General features: G+C 40.6%; 2 protein-coding genes across 2 annotated transcripts; one reads left to right on the top strand and one right to left on the bottom strand.

The window, feature by feature from the left end:
- The first annotated feature begins 2,811 nt into the window (after nucleotides 1–2,811).
- Nucleotides 2,812–4,746, top strand: nkl.4 (NK-lysin tandem duplicate 4). Its single transcript, XM_063908274.1, is given in 6 exon segments — nucleotides 2,812–3,024; nucleotides 3,110–3,195; nucleotides 3,702–3,779; nucleotides 3,873–4,027; nucleotides 4,466–4,515; nucleotides 4,518–4,746. Coding segments are annotated over 6 exon segments (495 nt in total). The 5' UTR covers nucleotides 2,812–2,933; the 3' UTR covers nucleotides 4,553–4,746.
- Nucleotides 4,747–5,232: 486 nt separating this feature from the next.
- Nucleotides 5,233–17,896, bottom strand: tonsl (tonsoku-like, DNA repair protein). Its single transcript, XM_063908275.1, is given in 29 exon segments — nucleotides 5,233–5,782; nucleotides 6,604–6,737; nucleotides 7,013–7,086; nucleotides 7,172–7,347; nucleotides 7,557–7,718; nucleotides 8,185–8,502; nucleotides 8,584–8,662; nucleotides 9,052–9,208; nucleotides 9,340–9,446; nucleotides 9,796–9,998; nucleotides 10,080–10,563; nucleotides 11,479–11,720; nucleotides 11,805–11,928; nucleotides 12,589–12,752; nucleotides 12,845–12,917; nucleotides 13,103–13,192; nucleotides 13,296–13,351; nucleotides 13,454–13,652; nucleotides 13,986–14,111; nucleotides 15,027–15,179; nucleotides 15,303–15,454; nucleotides 15,555–15,602; nucleotides 15,605–15,668; nucleotides 15,781–15,952; nucleotides 16,046–16,175; nucleotides 16,263–16,446; nucleotides 16,632–16,774; nucleotides 17,237–17,332; nucleotides 17,437–17,896. Coding segments are annotated over 29 exon segments (4,335 nt in total). The 5' UTR covers nucleotides 17,462–17,896; the 3' UTR covers nucleotides 5,233–5,582.
- Nucleotides 17,897–18,003: the final 107 nt, after the last annotated feature.

Raw genomic sequence — 18,003 nt, 5'->3', positions numbered from 1 at the left:
AGTGGGTACAAGCTCACGCTGACCTAAGATTGACTTTATTGTTTAGGGACAGCTAACTCCAGTTTATCTGGCCCACTATGCTCCGGTAAACACCTTATTTATTTGTGACCTAGATGACAGTTTAAGTCAAACATATTGTCTGAGCTTGTTTAGTCTGACGTTTGAAGAATGTTGATTATCCATTTGGAACTAGTTAAAACCTCTTCCTATTGCCGAGATCTTCAGAATTGGTTTGGCAACCGGTAAATGTCTTGCCATTTGGTTCCTGCTCTCCAGCGTCTCTCTGAGTTTCGTCTCCATTGCTTCAGAAGTTTCCTCCACACTCATCACCGGCTTAAGTTTCAAAACAAGATTACATGTATTTATTATCCTTGCATGAATGGAAGCAGTCATCACATAAAGGAATATGGTACAAGCAGTTACTTGAACAGAGTGCTTCACATGCTTATATACAAGAGAGGGTGTTACACAGTCACAGGATAGAGGAATACCGGTTCAAAGCAGTATACAATGTTTTGTTCAGATCCCACGTCAGAAATGATCATGCTTGCCCTATCCCTAGAGGCTGAATCATCATGTTAATTGTTGTCACATTGCTTGTCTAAAACAGTGTGTCATGTTTCTCACATTTTGTCATTTACACCGTTATACATGTGGGCTTTCAGTATGTGCACCTATGTCCCCTCTGAGTATTTTCCTGATGAAGATGAGTCAGAATCAGAACTCTTTTATTAGTCCCACAGCGGAGAAATGTACATTTTCTGTAGCAAAAGGGGCAGGTAAAAAAGAAGGCATGCTATGACACAGAATAAGCTAACATATTAGTATGTAGAAGAAAAGCACACATTAGTTATACAAGAATAAAGTAGGTAAGTTTGTTTTTTCCTTTATATCAAGGAAAAAACAACTAATATGTGCAGAACAAGAGGCTCTTTAAAGGGGAAGAGAAATAGTAAGGGATTACATTTGAAACCCATTGCATGTTCATTCGTCTATAAATCGTTCGTAACTTCAAGCTTTTAAAAATATGTATGATCTTAGGCTTTGCTTGTTGCAAAGGGATCATAAAAAACAATATATTTAAATAAATATAACTCGAAGATTCTATCTATCTAGTTGCTGTCTACATATCCCCAAAACTGCTGCCAGGCACCTGCAGAGCTAACAGAAATATTAACATTAAACCAAATATATTAAGTTAATACATTTTATATTTGTTCCGTAGCTTAACTTATTGAGTTTCTTTTTCAAAAACACACATTTGCGTTTGTTTTGTTTAAGAAGTACATTTGAAATACTTTTTGTTTTGTGAGACCTTTTCTTTTAAATGCAGTGTCTGACTTTAGCAAGGGCAATGGCACATAATGTGTACATGTGTTTCAGAGACATACAAATTATAAAAAGCCACAGACGGTGAAGCTGAAGAAACATCAATGACTCCTACCAACAATGTGCATCTCATGCTCTCCAGCAGTAAGCCACATTAATAACCCATTTTTTTTTGTATTTTAAATATTTAACGAGACATATTTCAGCTGTGGTTAATTTTTGTAAATCTTTAGACAGACTGAGGAGGAGAGTTTCCATTCTAGTCAAAACGTGAGGGAAAATACTGACCATCATACAGAGGAGGTGAGAAGTTGTCACACACACACACACACACACACACACACACACACACACACACACACACACACACACACACACACACACACACACACACACACACACACACACACACACACCCTAATGAATTTCAGTTAAAAGCACCTTAATTTTGCACTAAGAAACGTTGTATTAACATGGCAATTTTAGACTGACTGTTTTCTATCTTATTTGGTAGTGAGTAAAACCTTTTAACTTGAATCTTTCTTATATCAGATATTGCAGGATGGATCTCTCCCATGTTCCATAGTTCAAAGCATTGAATTAAAAAAAATACTACTTGAAATGCTTATGTACATTTTGTGATAATTGAAAAATGTAACAAAAATAGTATTTGTTTTTGTTTAGACAAACTGTCCTTACAACACCTGCATACATCTTTTATTTTATTTATGATCAGATATGTAAAATATTAAACTTAAATGTTACCATTTATAGTAGCATAGCATTTAGCTTGGAATTAATTTTCATCTACAGACCATTGGGTTTTTGTGCATGCAAATGGTCTGCAAAGGCTAAAATCCCTGAGTTCCCTCCAGAGGGAGTTACTCTCTGAATTGCCTCAATTGGACGCCTTTGTTTACTTGGTTAGGCAAGGCATGTTTATTTATTGTATATAGCGCCATTTAACACGAGGCAATTCAAAGTACTTTACAACAATCAAAGCATTAAGAGCATTAAGAAATAGTGCTAGCGCTCCAACACATTGTACGTGACCACTCACAACAGAGCCGGCCAGCTAACCAATCAGAGCAGACTGGGCTCTGGTTGCAGACAGAGGGTAAAAGGGGTTCTGCAGCACAGGCATTATGAGAAAAATAAAGAGCTTTTTGAATATTAAAGCATGTAAACATGTCACAGTAGAGGCACACAATACAAATATGAACGTTAAAATGGGCATAACTCCAAAAATCCAAATACCCCTTAACTTTTTTACAACCAAATAATTCCAGGCTTCAAGCTCAACATCACCTTTCTGCATAGTGGGTTATACACATGAACTGCACAGTGACCCATTGGATCAATTTGAAAGATAAATAAAGTTTGTTCTTCACACAGATAATGATGTGTTTTTAGTCTTTGGGGTGACACTGAATAGTGAGTGCATTAAATGGAAACGTTGAGTCTCGTTAAGTTGGAGGTGTGAACAAGTTTGATCAGCTAGTGGTCTCAACAAAACCACCCAATTTGCGTAACAACCTGTTGTTGTGGTTAACATTTCCTTCAGTGGGGGGGTTCTGTGGGAAGCTGTTGGGTATAAAATACTCATGCAGTCATACACACTCAGAGATCTGCACTCACTGGCAGCAATGGAATCATCTTCGGTCCTGATTGTGTGCATTCTGGTGACATGTTCAGGTGTGCTGAAGTTTGCGTGAATGGGTAGCGTTGTCTTTATCATCATGTTGACTGTTTTTCAACATGTTTTGTTTTGTCTCTTCAGTATGGACAGTCCACGGGAGAAGCATCGAGGTCAACATTGAGGATCAGGAGCAGGTGGAAATGGAAATCTTTGTGGAGGCCGGCAAGGTAACGAGGCTGCTTTACTAACCTTCTGCTAGACCACAATTCATCTACTAATATCAGATGACAAAATGTTAGATAATGTACAAAGACTAAAATACCTATCTTCTGCATCGTCTGTAAACTATGCAGCTGTTAACTTCCCTTCAACCCAGATTTGTTATCGTATCCAAGCCTGAACTAATTTAGGGATTATCATTACAGTGGGCAGGAGATGCTACAAGTTAAAATACAAACGCAGAATGTATCAATCAAACTTTTTTCATGAAAACCTGACTTAAAATGACAATGATTTCATAATATATTGAAAAAATGACCGCAAACTGAGTGAGAAACTCCACTAATAAACATTATAATGCTCCAATGCATCCCTGCATGTAATGAGTTCCTCTTAAAACCATTGATTAGTTGTTTATTTACCGCTCAATTAACATTTTTCCGTTCAATAAGTACTGTTTGAAGCACTCCTTCCTTTCCGTAGTATTAAAACGATGTGTCATTTTGATCTGCAGCTTCCAGGTTTGTGCTGGGCATGCAAGTGGGCTTTAAACAAGGCCAAGAAAGAGTTCGGACGGAACAGAACGAGAGAGGTAAAACTCTCAAACACTGACAGCTTAGTGATGAGGTTGATTTAGTCGGTGCATTGAAAGTAGGAGCATTAATGATAATTTGTACTCTTATAGAAAGTGACTTCAAAGCTGATGAACATCTGCAACCAAATTGGCCTCTTAAAATCGCTGTGCCGCAAATTTGTCAAGTCAAACATATCAGTGTTAATCGAGGAGCTCACGACCACGGATGATGTGCGGACCATCTGTGTCAACACCAAAGCCTGCAAGTGAGTTTCCAGCCCGCCATTGTACAATATTTTAATGATATAACCTCTATTGCTCGGATATTATAACAACTCTTTAAGGTTAAATTGTTTTCCTTTCAATAATCATTCAGTCATGTAACGTCACTATGGTACATTGACTCTTTTTGCATTCAGAGCAGTCTTTACTTCACTCCATTTTTCTAAAAGCCACAGTATATTTTTTAGCTTAATATGTATATAAAACGTTTATCACACATGATAAATTAGCCCTACGATGACCAGCTACAACATTACACTTCTGAAATGTAACAAAGTGTTAACAACACAATGCTTTATCAATATAACCCATTCTTTATAATGAGCGCTTTTGTTAATTACAATTTTGAAGGCAGGGCTTTTACCTGGAATGTTTTTGCTAATCTAATATTTGTTCCTGCTATCTTGTCTTGCTCCCATTAGGCCAAAGAAGTTGTTCCAACAAGTTTATGAAAGTGACGAGGGTGTTCAAATACAAATGAATATCCCAAACGTCGCATGGATGGATGAATAAATAAAAACATCCTAAACAGGAAACGCTTGTGGTAGTGACGGACTGACCACACCGTGCATTAAGCATATGATATGAATTCTGTCACTGCATTTACTTTCTCTTGTACTTTTGTTCTTTGCAAAACCTGTAATGTTACTTGCCATTTCTGTATCTGTGTACAACTGGTCCCAATAAATGTTTGCATTTCAAATTGTATGAATATTCATTGTTAGATAAATCACTTTTTAATCCCGGAACATGTGGTCTTAACAGTCAGACGCTGACAGTATTCAGACAATACCAGTAGTGTGGCTACAACGTGGCTACTATGAGGTTTGTGATGTGTCAAATCACGCATTGACATTTCTGTGGCAAAGCTTCTCGGAAACCTGTGATCTTTTCCTTACCAGAACTCCACTTTTATAAACAAAAGCAACTATAAAAATAGATTCAGCACTTCTAAAGAAATATATAGCATTTTATAATACAAAAAAGACCAGTGGTACATTTAAAAAGCCTGTTGAGATAGACAGAAAAGAAGCTACCCCTGCCCTCAGTGGAGATGTTAAGTAGTGTCCTCACATCACCATCAACTGGTAAAAATGTTCCTTTGTGTGCAAAACGTACAGCCACTCTGATCTATGTTTGGTTTCTATTCCCTCTTAGAGATGAAATATGGGCCCCTGGAAGACCAAGGCGAAATTAGTCACTTTAATTGTTTTTATAGCAAAATCATTCAATCATCCAGTTGTTGCGACACAAACACAAACATAAAAAGATTGAAGACTTACAGATACACATAAATAAGCCGTACAAAACACATGAAACATAGACAATAACACAAAATGTCCTTGGATGTCATGTCACTGCATTTTGTTCAGTGCGGTTTGCTCCCTTCGAGGATTCAAGCGTGCAGCCTCAAGCGATCCTCGCTAACTGAAGAAAATCGTCATATAGCAACCGGTGCATAAATGTTTTGTGTTGATGAGTTCCCGCGACTCAGGACCCAGGGTCAGTGATGAAGATGTGCCATCATGATGATCTCCTTCAGGATGAGGCTGCAGCAGAGAGCAGACACTTAGTGTTTCGGTCAATGAAGCGTCCTGGTGAGCGGCTGCTGTCCCAGTGCTGCTTTAAGGCCTGCCGGTCCAGCTTGTTGAGTCCCTGCGAGCAAATACGGAGATCCTGGACCAGATCCGACAAACCGTCCAGACTGGCATTGTCCCAGGGGCCACACACCTCACAGCCTGTGGGTGGAGCCACAAGCAGCTTATCTTTATATTGCATTACAAGAATCCATGATATGTATTATAACACACAGCCTAGTATGCACGGTGTAGACCAGGGGTGTCCAAACTTTTTTCACCGAGGGACACATACAGAAAAATATACGGAGAGCTGGGCCACTTCTAGAGGTGAATATTGATATTAATAAGAGCAAAAATGAAGGTTCAATTTCAAGCTTGTTATAGAAATAAGTTACTGGGCTTTTTTTTTTATCAACTAAGATTTGTTAGAAAATGTTTTAAATTCCAAATGACTGAATTTATCTGAAAATTGGGCTCATCATATTTAACATATTTGAGAAGTACAATATAAGACAAGCAAAAGTTTAATTTGGGCCATATTGCATTGTACTTTTAGAATGTGCTAAGGGCCGATGGACACCCCTGGGGTAGACATAGTATAACACTTTAAACTAACTACCGTATCAATCACTTAATGCTGGTTAAATTGTGGTGTATGTCATACCGTTTTTTATAAAATGAATATCTATTTATTTATCTATTTAGAATAATTGTATACATTTGTTGTTTGCTTCCTCCTGCTATGCTATTGAAATAAATTCTGAAATGTGCAAATAGAGAAAACGCTTTTTAAACAATAGTTGTCACAAATCCTGATATCAAAGGACAATAAAAAACACAAGTCAAAATATTTGCAGCCTTTCAGTTCAACCAACCCTTTTTGTACCTTCCAGTTTCAATATTTTGTGGTAATGTAGCACATGTGACTTCAAATGACACCCAATACAATGTTAAATGTTTAAGCGTGTTAACAGACGAACCTTGAAGGTTGAGAAGGCTCAAAGGTCGACAGGCCTCTCTGAGAGAGATGAGGATGTTGTTAAGTCCTGCTGAAGTAACAGACGGATTTCCTGATAAGTTCAGGTTCACCAGAGTTGGACATGAAGGCAGGCACCTGGAAGAGAATTCAAATAAGAGTTACTCAGAGAAACTGAGGACTGCAGAGGAAAATTAAGTCAGACCAAAGCAGAGAGGTCCCTTCAATTCCTCTTCTTTGTTAAAGTACAAGGCCGGAAATGAAACCAATAACCCAAAATAAGGCAAGTCAACATGTAACTTCTCATAATTCTGAACATGTATTGACTGACCTTTGGCAGCATGCTTCGATGACATCATCACACAATCATTATGGTTTGTTGGTTATTATATTTAACACACACACACACACACCTGGCCAAAGCAGCTACACTGCTGTCAGTCAACCCGTTTGCTGCCAGACTCAGATGGGTCAGTGAACACCCCTCCTACAAGGGAAGACAAAATAATTCAAGCTCTGACAAATATTTCTTTATTCTTTGTGTGTAAAGAACATGACTTATGTGTGTGTACCTGCGACAGGATGTTAGCGAGGTGTTCCAGTGCCGGGTAATCAGCCGGACCCCTTCGGACGGCAGACAGGTCCAAGTGTGTGAGACAGTGGAGAGGCAAAGTCTTCAACACCAGCTCAAAGCCAGTGGAGCCCAGTGCATTGTGGGAAAGACACACTGATTTCAGGTGGCCCGTTCCTAAAAAAAGATATTCATTTTTTAAATCACCGAAAAATCTTTAAGCTGAAATATTTTCTTCTCTTACTTTGCAGATTTATAATACAATTATACCACATTTGGTCTCAATTTCTACAAAATAAAACCCATGACTGTTTATGGTAAGATACAAGGTTGTTTTTTTATCTTTGAGACCATTATTGATATTAGTTATCATCCGTTGAACCAACCTCTGAGAGCGTTGGCCAGCAGCAGGCGATGCTGCTGGAGGAAGCGTGCGGTGAGGCCGCAGGCCTGCAGAGACAGCTTGGCTAACAGAGGACAGCAGGACAGCAAGCAGGACAGAGACTCGGACACGGCGTCACCCAGCTGGTTCATACTGAGGTTGAGCTCTCCAGGCACTGCAACAGGAAATCAACCACAGACAGCACTGTGCATAAGAGAGAATTCTCTTTTAAGCTTCATTTATGATAAACTGGTTTACGTCAGTTGTGCAGGAAACGTGTGCTTCAACCACAACCCCCACCCCTGTGTAGGGTTAGGGTTGGACACACAGGGAGGGACTGTGAACTCCATGTGTAGCATTAACTACTTGTGATGAGACAAACACTTGGAATTTATCATCAAAACCGAAATTGTCACCACAGAAGGAACATACGCAAGTGTCACACGCTACTCAAATAGCAACAACACTTCTTACCCCCCACTTCGGTTTACGATCTGAAATCTAAAACAATGTGTGTGATTGAGCAGTCATTTTTTTGTTATTTCGGTTAAGTGTACTATAATATTGTATAATTTAAAGTACAATTTCACCACTATCTAGGTCCAAATAATGAAACACAAAAGAATGAAAACCGCTCTTTACCGGGAACGCAGGATGACACTGTCCCTTTAAGGCATTCACCGCCTTCTCCAGCCCTTCCCCTGTAAAGGCGTTCGCAGAAATGTCCAGCAGGCGAAGGCGAGGCATGGTGATTGTTGTGGCAACCAGCTCAGGGAGAAGGTTGTCATGGAGACGGTTGCCGGATATGCACAGCTCCGTGAGGCTGGCCTGCAGTTTGAGGGCGCGAAGGAGCGGGTTGAGGGAGGAGTGCGGCAAGCTGAGGCCGCACACGGACACAGAGGAGCTCCCATCCTGCACCTCACACAGATGGGTCACACGCTTGTTCTCCTCTGCAGGGAGAGGGAGAGAAGCTCCAGTTTGGGTTTTCAAAATGTGTACGTTTGTGTGCATTTGTTGTGTGTGATGCTCACCCACTGCCAGGCTGTTGCAAGCCTTCTTGTATCGCTGGGGGAGAGGAGGAAGATCCCAGGAGCAAACTTCAGCCAGAACCTTCAAACACAACACACCATGTTAATTATTTTGTCCTAAGAAAAATAAGTAAAAGGAATCCTTTTGGCTTTTAATTTGTGAGTGTGTTGATTCATGTGGTTTAAAAATGTTAGTCTTGAACATCTTACACCAGATTGAGACATTTTCTCATGTTTGCCCAATGCTAATTCCCCGTTTCCGACTACGGTTATCGTTGCTGTATTGTGAAAAATGTAAAAATGAACATTGTTCACTGACATACAGTATGTATTTCAGACTGTAACAAAAAATAGATATTCCATCTGGCATTTAGTATGCAGATTAAGTATGTTCTTTGCCATTTAAAAATGGATTTAAGATTTAATTTAGAAGAAAAGATTATATTCAGTGAAAGTGCTACTTGGACTCGCCTCCTCGTTGGTGTGCAGGACAGCCATCAGCTGGTCCTGAGGGCAGAGCAGAGCACCTTCCTTCTGCAACGAGAGGCGAGGCAGGAGTCCACACTTCTGGTAATAACGCTGAGCCGCTTGCTCACAGAGCCATGACACCGTGCACGAGTCCGCCTCACTGGTAATTGTTAAATGAGGATATGGATAGATGTTCTTTAATCCCAAAGTTGTAAGAAAAAAACATTGCAACTTAAGACATCCTTACACTGCAGTCATTCATGTGTATAAAAAAGTGAGGTGTACACAAACCTTTGAGGAACTGGGATGAGGAAAACATCTTCCTGAACTCTGACCCTCATTCTGATTGGTGGAGGCAGTGATGTAGGCAGGGGGGCAGCTAGAGTGTGAGTTGGAGGCTGAAATAAATTGATAATAAAAAAAACATACACATAAGCAAAACATATCGGGAACCCCACCAAATCGTGAATTATATCAAAACACAGTCAGGGTGCAGCAGTGTCTTAAAATGGCACTGCCTCCTTCATCATCTCCTTCTTAGTCACCGGCACATTAATTACAGTCTAAAGTTCATCAAGAATAAAGACAGATTCCTTACAAATGATGTTCTACTTGTGTCCCAGAGTGACGCTGAAAAATTAATGATTGTCTAGTTGCAAAAAATTACTTTTTTCCCATTACATTTTATAGCATTGATTCCATCTGTAACTCATCAGATGAAGGGCAGGATTCAGGTTTGTTTCTCACCTGCATGTGTATGTGTGGAGGTGGTGGCGTCTCAGGTCTCATGTCCTCATCGTCGGTTACGGTGGGGCTGTGTGACCTGTTGACCTCTCGTCTGCCTAAACGAATCATCCCTGGCAACTGAGTCATCTTCACCTGATGAGGCTTCTGAGAGCCGTTCCTTTTCAGAGAGAGACTCCTGCTGGAGGACGAAGGAACTGAAGAAGCTGAAAGACAATATGAGCAATATGAAGTACTAAGAAACAGGAAGTACAATCATATCATGGGTCAAAATAATAAATCAATACCTCTGCTGGAGTCAGAGTTAAAGAGCCTGTTTTGACTCCTTGCTGCTGAAGACAAGACACTGTCCTCTCCTCTCGTCCCATTTTGATCCACCCGGAGCCTCCTCTTCTTCTTCGGCTGGAGTTCCCCCAAATCATCCTCCAGCCACTTGTCAGCTAGATACTCCTCTTCAGGAACTAGGGCCGATTTGCTGCTGGATGAAACAGCTGGCGTGCTGGAGAACTGAGGCTGCGTCAGACCCTGGATGAGAGTTTTGGCACTGCCTAGGCCTCGAATGGCACTGTGGTACTCATCTCGTTGAAAAACATACGGCACAGGAGCCTCCCTGAGAGTTTCTCGGCCCGAGTTGGGGATTGAGCTGGCTTCCTTGTTTGCAGGGACTTCCTTTTGACTCGGGGCTGCAGTGAAACAGGGTCGAGGGCGGGCGGCACAGGGAGGACTTACTGTGTATTCAGGGTCGCTGTCGTCTGAGGAGCTGAAGTTATTCTGTTGGAAACATATGAAGTATATGAATTAACTTGACTATATATACACAAATAGATTCAGGTATTGTACATCCAAATAATTCAATTTCAGTGGCAAGGTTTCTGCAGGGGCAAATCCAAGACTTTTTCAGACCTTAATATCACAAAGTATTTCCTTTAATCCCCGTTTCACTGTGTGAAGGGATGATGGAAGACCAGTAAGGATAATATGGTCTAGAAGGTCCTATTATTAAATCACATTTTGTTCAGTACATCCCAGCAGTATATCACTTTAATAACGAGAAGGATAAGTGTAAAATGTATAGGTATATTAACCAATTAAGAAGGATAATAATTGTTGTGTTTGGATTGAATCAGCCCATTAATATCTGATGAGCTTCTTAGTTACTGCGGTGTTTGCTTTAAGATTAAAAGGCCTCCATTCCAATCAACTGTTAGGCAAGGCAAGTTTATTTATATAGCACCTTTCAACACAAGGCAATTCAAAGTGCTTTACAAACATGAAAGACATTAAGAGCGTAATGAAAAGATAATGAAATAAACACAACAGGTATAAAACACATGAATAAAAGTCACAGTGCAATGTTAGATCAGTACAGTTCAATTAAAAGCAGCGGCAAAAAGAAATGTTTTCAGCCTGGATTTAAAAGTAGTAAGAGTTGCAGCAGCCCTGCATGGTTCTGGGAGTTTGTTCCAGATATTTGGAGCATAACAACTGAACGCTGCTTCTCCTTGTTTAGTTCTAAGTCTGGGGACAGAAAGTTGACCCGTTCCAGAACACCTGTGAGTTCTGGATGGTTCATAATGTAGCAGGAGATCAGAAAGTTAGTTAGTTAATAGGTGTATAAAGTCGGCCGGCACATAATCAGAAACAAAAGGGATTAATTATTTTGATCTACAAATAAATAAGCATTACCCCATAGAGAACAGCAGCCTCTGTTCCTCTGGCTCTGTGCCGCAGTGTTGAGCCGTTGCTCTGCCACCGTTTGGGGCTGGCAGGTGCTGCAGCCACCTCCGAGTTCCTATTTGTTCTGGGTCGGCTTTGGCTGGAGGAACAGCCCCCCCCAGAGGACTGCAGCGGCTCTGAGTTCTCAGCATCAAACAGCTGGCTGTCCTGCAGGGCATCGAAAGGCTTGGCTGGGGCCGGAGCAGCAGCCACTGTGTGAGACAGATAAGTGATGTCTGAAAGGAGACCTAAAAGGCAAAGCGAGGACAAACTGTGGAGAGATGTAAAGGCCTCACCTTCCCCTGCAAGCGCCTTCCTCAGCAGTCTCTCTGTAGCGATGCACTCTTGCTTGGTCTCCTGGTCCAACTCCCTGCTGTACGTCCTCTGCCAGTGACGCAGGGTTTCCATGGGGGTGTTGCCCTGACAAAGGACAGAGAAAACGTTATGATGACGATACTTCATTATCAGATCTGGCCTGACATTCTTCTTGCATCACAACAGCTCCATTTGCATCATCAACAAAGACCAAAATGTAAGACTGGAAACATCAAACAGACTCATGTTTTAGACGGAGAGTTTGTATTACTTGAACAGAAATGTTTTTTTATCTAGGATACATATTTAGTTTATATGGATATTATGAAACTTATATGTAAATTATGGGTACAGAAATCATGTAAATGGGTGAAAAAAAATAAAGACATTTAGTTTATGCTAAAAGGGACTTATATGGAAGATGGAATCAATGAATTAATTATGAAAAACAAACAGGATACATATCTATTTCATCCTTGAGATAAGACACAAATGTGTATTGGACTTTTGGCATTTCAGTTCAACTAAATAACACACATTGCATTTAAAATCCAGATATGTGTGAGTTTCCTCAGCTTGGCACCCGGTGTATTTGAAAGAGTTGCACAAAGCGGAGCTATTCAACATTCAGAAACATATATTTAAGTTGTTTGAAACTTTTTAATATTACTAATATACGGATAAAACGATTTCCTGAAGCACATCACTGTCTGTTACAGAACCAGATCTTGTGATTAATAAAAGGGCAAAATGCCGCGCACACACCTTGGAGTTGCACTGGGTGACAGAAGCCCCTCTCTCCACCAAGAGTCTACCAACTCTGAAATTTCCACACGTGAGCGCATCGTGGAGAGGAGTCACTCCCTCACATAAGGGGCCGCCGGGATCATTGACGTTAGCGCCGTGCTCCAGAAGCAAGGCTACGATTTCTGCATGGGAGAAAGAAGATAAATGTTTATTTTTTCTGCTTTTATAAAACAACTTTCACCCAAGGTTGACAGAGTTAAATGAGATCAGTTACCATAGTGACCGTGGTTGGAGGCCTCATGAAGGGGAGTCCAGCCACAATAGTCTCTGGTGTTCACCGGGTGACCCTGACATAAATTAAAGCAGAGAAAAGTGAGATAATGTGTTTTTGTGCCCCAAATATTTAACAGTTTTAGTATCTAAGCTCAGTATCAAAAAGACGCTTTATTGTTAACTGAGGACTTTTCTTTTTATTGCATTTTGTCATTTTCTAACCACATAAAACAACTTTTATAAATATTCTTTTCCCCACCTGTTCCATCAGATACTGGGCCTGCTTCAGGTTTCCGTCTATACACGCTCTGTGCAGAGATGTCTCACCCTTCTCGTTCCTCTTGTTCCACTAACACAGGATAAGAAATAAAGAAAAGCAGTAAAACACTGAAGACATAGAAAATAAGGAGGAGATAATTACTGTTGCTAGTGATACCTTAAAGACCACTCACCCTTAATGCCTTCCTCCTTCCGGACACCATCTTGTCATATCCCTCTAAATCATCATCTAGAAACAGAATGGAAAGTAATGCAAGATAAACATAAAATAACTTTAAAATTATTCATTAAAATCAAGAAAAATGTCAGGGAGCCCGGATGCAAGTGTTACCTGATTCTGAGAGAATGACATCGCTGTCATCCAGTGGCTCACTGTTATCCATTTCCTCCTCTTCACCCTCCTCACCGTCACTCCCATCTGGACTCCAGCCCTCAGCAGCACAGAGCTCCTGTAGCCTCGCCTCAGTGTCCTCTGCCTGCGATGAGCCACGGCGTCCCTGGGACGCCAGCCAGAGCCTCAACACGCGTTTCTGTTGAGAGAAAGTGAGCGTTCGTACACAGATTGGACCCTTCACAGTCAAAGTATTATTCTTAATGAAATGACATGTAGCTATTTAAAAAAGGTGGGTTGTGTATGATGGATAGATAGATGCTTTATTGATCCAAGATTGGAAAATGATTTGTTACAGCAGCAGCAGGTTATCAAGACATTGCACATGAGTGAACGACATAAATAAATGAAACATATCAATAGTAGAAATATGTATATTTATATCGTATGTAAAAAATACACACTATAAAATAGAAATAAAGTGAGAATACAGTAGATTAAATTAGTACTGCTAAAGTATATTCCCGCTCACCTGCAGTCTGGCCTGAGCAGACTGGTCAGCCATGCGCAAGGCTGAACTGTAGCTGCTGTCTGTTTCCTCCAACGCACAGCCGCTCTCCTCCTGAGCCATAGCGATGTTCAGCCAAGTGCTACACTCCTGAGTCACAAACAGGTGGTTAAATGACATGAAGGATTTATTATTATAATGTTATTTAATATTGTAAATTATATTCAACAGTTTGACAGTCTAAAGCAGGGGTGTCCAAACTACGGCCCGGGGGCCAAATGCGGCCCGCAGGCCATTTTGAATCGGCCCTCAGCTAATTCTAAAAGTGTAATGCAATATGGCCCACAAATTAAACTTTTGCTTGTCTTAAATTGTACTTCTCAAATATATATATTAAAATATATTAATGAGCCCAATTTTCAAATAAATTCAGTCATTTAGAATTTAAAACATTTTCTAACAAATCTTAGTTGATAAAAAAAAGCCCAATCTTCATATTTACTCTTACCATAAGCAATCTGAGGCTTCTGTTTTAAGGAATGAGCTGCCAACAAAGGACATGGGATGTAGGCTGTTTTTTCCTTAAAGCATTTTAAAGTATCGCACATTATTCACCTACACTTGATTGATTTTGATCTTATAACTTAACTTATGAGGCAATATGCACCTCTATAAGTGGCCCAGCTCTCCGTATATTTTTCTGTATGTGGCCTTCGGTGAAAAAAGTTTGGACAGCCCTGGTCTAAAGTAACACTTCCCATCAATTACTAAGTTATTCTCCAACAACCTTGCAGGTGATTCAGCTGGTGATTATGTATTTAAACCAAAATACTATATATTAGATACAATATTTATGCATGATTTACCTGTGTCCAAACACAAATGCTCACTGAGTAAATTAAAGCAAAGCATATTTCCTAACCTGAAAACATTATGGTTAAAATTAAGCCTTTTCAAGCATGCAAGACTTTGTATTAACATTGCAGATTATATCACTATGACCATAGAATGGCCTTTTTAATAATGAGAATAATGTGGTATCAGATAGATGTAGTGCATGTGTACCTCAGTAGCGCTGCCCTGCCGTAGAGCCAGCTCCTGCCTGTAGTGCTCCTCCGCCTTGCTGTACTGTCTCAGGTCTGTGTAGGTCGCAGCCAGAGACACGTAGATGACAGCCAGCTCCCTGGCAGGCTTTCCCAACGCCTCAGCGCCCTTTAGCTGCACCACACAGACAACAAAGATGACATAAATAATTATATTATGTGAAAAAACCTCAATCTGGAAAAGAGTTCCAACGTGGTAAAAATTGAGTTCTGAAGTGAACATTGAAACCTTCTTTACCTGAGATTGATATGCATCCAGAGCTTTTCTGTAGCAGCCAACCTTGCAGTAAAGGTCCCCCAGCTGCTCTGCCAGCCCCACGGAATGATGGGAGGTAAGTTCGTTGCCCTGATCCTCCCCCAACTCTTCCTCCAGTTTACAGCCCTGATCCGCTAAAAATTTAAAAAATTACACCAACAACTCAGAAATTATTTCAACTAAATACAAACAAGTTTGCCACACCGAGCTGATTAAACAAAGTAGGTCCATCACCATATCTGAAAGCTTTCTTCACTGCCTGCTTCTCCAATGGCTGCTGGAACCCAGAAGGAGAGCTTTCTTCAAAGATCGTCGAGCTGCTACAAAATCACCCAGAGAAAGCTGCACCTGTGGATTAATGTCATGGGGAAGCACTAATTACAATGTGCACAGCAACAAAAATGGGTCAGCTAGTGAATGTTATTTGGCTTTTTTGCTATTCTCAAGGATAGGCCTCTACCTTGCCGATGCAGTGAAAGCAATCGCTCTCACTAAACTTCTCCTTGATCTTCCTGGCGCACTCTTTGGCCTGTTCAAGGCAGCGCACAGAATTCGAGTGTTGACCGTGACGGAAGTAAATGTTGCCCAGGTTGTAGTTTGCACGGTAGAGATCCTCCAGCAGCTGACTCCTCCTTTACAGGACGAAAAAGGAAGATATCAAAATGACCAACAATTTATGGTAATATTTGATATACAATGCACACTTTCTTACTCTGTGTTCTTACTCTGCAATGAAGACACTTCGTCGGATAAACTCGCTGCAACGCTTGGGCTCCCCTAGATGATCACAGACCAGTCCAAGATTGAGGAAGAGACGCGCTTTCATCTCACTAATCTCTCGCTGTGGCACAGTCCCTGGAGGTAATAAACATTTTAAATTGTAAGAACAAACAGACAAGATAAAAAGTATTCACACACAGTGAGGATACAAACGGTGCCAACCTTCTAGACAGTCATCCACAATGGACAGGCTCTTCTTGAAGGCCTCCTCTGCCTGTTCCAAACTGTCTCTCGATTGGTCCGATTCATAACGGAAGAGGTAGGTTCGACCAATAGTGGCAAGTGCCCTCTGCTCCTCAGCATGATCACTGACAGAGCGAGCCAGGTCCAGGTGACGTCGCTGGTGCTGAGGACAAAAATACATAAAACTCCTTTACATGCTTTACTAACCCTGAATAGTTTCAATATGAGCCTGAATTATGTCTGCTACATTTGTATCATTTTGGTTCCAACTAAAAGGGTTTCAATAGGTTTAATGGCCACAGTAGTATTGTCCCGGTAATTTTGAACAAAGCAGATCACTTTACTCACTTTCAAAGCAGCCTCAATGTTTCCCATCTCAGCATAGCACTCTCCTATCTTACGATTGGCCACAGCTCGTCCAATCACATCGTTAAGCGCCTCAGAGAGGGATAGCTCCTGCTGATGCTCCCTAATAGCAGCCTCATAATCACCTGAGATACACAAAAAATAAGAACAGATCAGTGATTGGTTTATAATATGAGACAGTTATCTAGAAAGTGTACTTTACTCTATTAGAAATCAACAGACTTTTTGTTAAAATATTAGGGAAGATATACAAGAGACTTGAAGGACAACTGATTAACCAATTTAAGAGTTGAAAGGTGTTTAATCATTGATAAAGGCCACAGAAAAAAACACATCACCTCAATTTCTTACGTATCAAAATATACAAGAATGAGTAAATCTGTATAATATGCATTCTATACCATACACATTAAGTGCATTTACCATTTATACAACACACTGCCATCAATTATATTGGAAAACCTCTGATCTGTTGTCTTCTATACGTCCTTATGTTATATGATAAGAGCAATCTGCACATACTTCCTACTGACAAATGTCTTCATCAAGCAGTATATTCAATATTGTGAATAGTAGGAACCACTTACCATTTTTGGAGAGCAGTTCTCCCAGCAGATTGCAGATGTTTGCTTCCTCTCTAATGTTGTTGCTGTTCTGCACTTTGCTTTTGGCTTTCTGCAGCTCTGCAGGGGGATCGCACATATCAGCAGTGTAAACAATCAACGCAAATGTAGTAAACACACCCATTTCAACTTGCAAACACCGGTTATAATGAATAAATCCTTACGTTTTATCTCCCGTAAAGAGCTCATCTTGATCCAGCACAGCTATGTTAGCGAACATACAGCTGAAAGTAAATGACAACGGAGCGCGCTTCCCTCTAGCTTAGCGCTAAACACATCTGACACTCTACATAAACTAATCAAACCACTTAATCACTTCATTTTAACCAATACGCCTCGTGCTTGTCTATTAAGTTCTCGTATACGCATCCAATTGTCTTTGACATATCACGAATAAGAGTTAAAAAGTTGTTATTTCAGTAAACATATTTTGCTTAAGCTTTCATTAACTACATTGCCCCGCCAGTACTGCGCTAGCCAATGACCTCGCTGCATCCGGGAGAGTGTTTAAACCCTGATGTTAGCCGTTCAGGCACAAATGCCGTCTCACTCACTAGGATTAAAAGGTCGTGTGTCCCGCCTTGCCCTCAATCCTGATCATTTTCTGTAACCACGGACTTAAACCCAACGTATGCAATTTGTTGACGTTTGTTTAGACGATGTATAGCATGACAGCAGTGTAGCTTCCTGTCTGACAGACTAAACTCAGGGCATAATGTAAAAAGGGATAA

Source organism: Eleginops maclovinus, chromosome 19 (genome assembly GCF_036324505.1).
Source record: "Eleginops maclovinus isolate JMC-PN-2008 ecotype Puerto Natales chromosome 19, JC_Emac_rtc_rv5, whole genome shotgun sequence".
NCBI classification, from domain to species: Eukaryota; Metazoa; Chordata; class Actinopteri; order Perciformes; family Eleginopidae; genus Eleginops; species Eleginops maclovinus.
The sequence above is the reverse complement of the archived record's forward strand: the minus strand, read 5'-3'. Positions and strand labels throughout refer to the sequence as shown.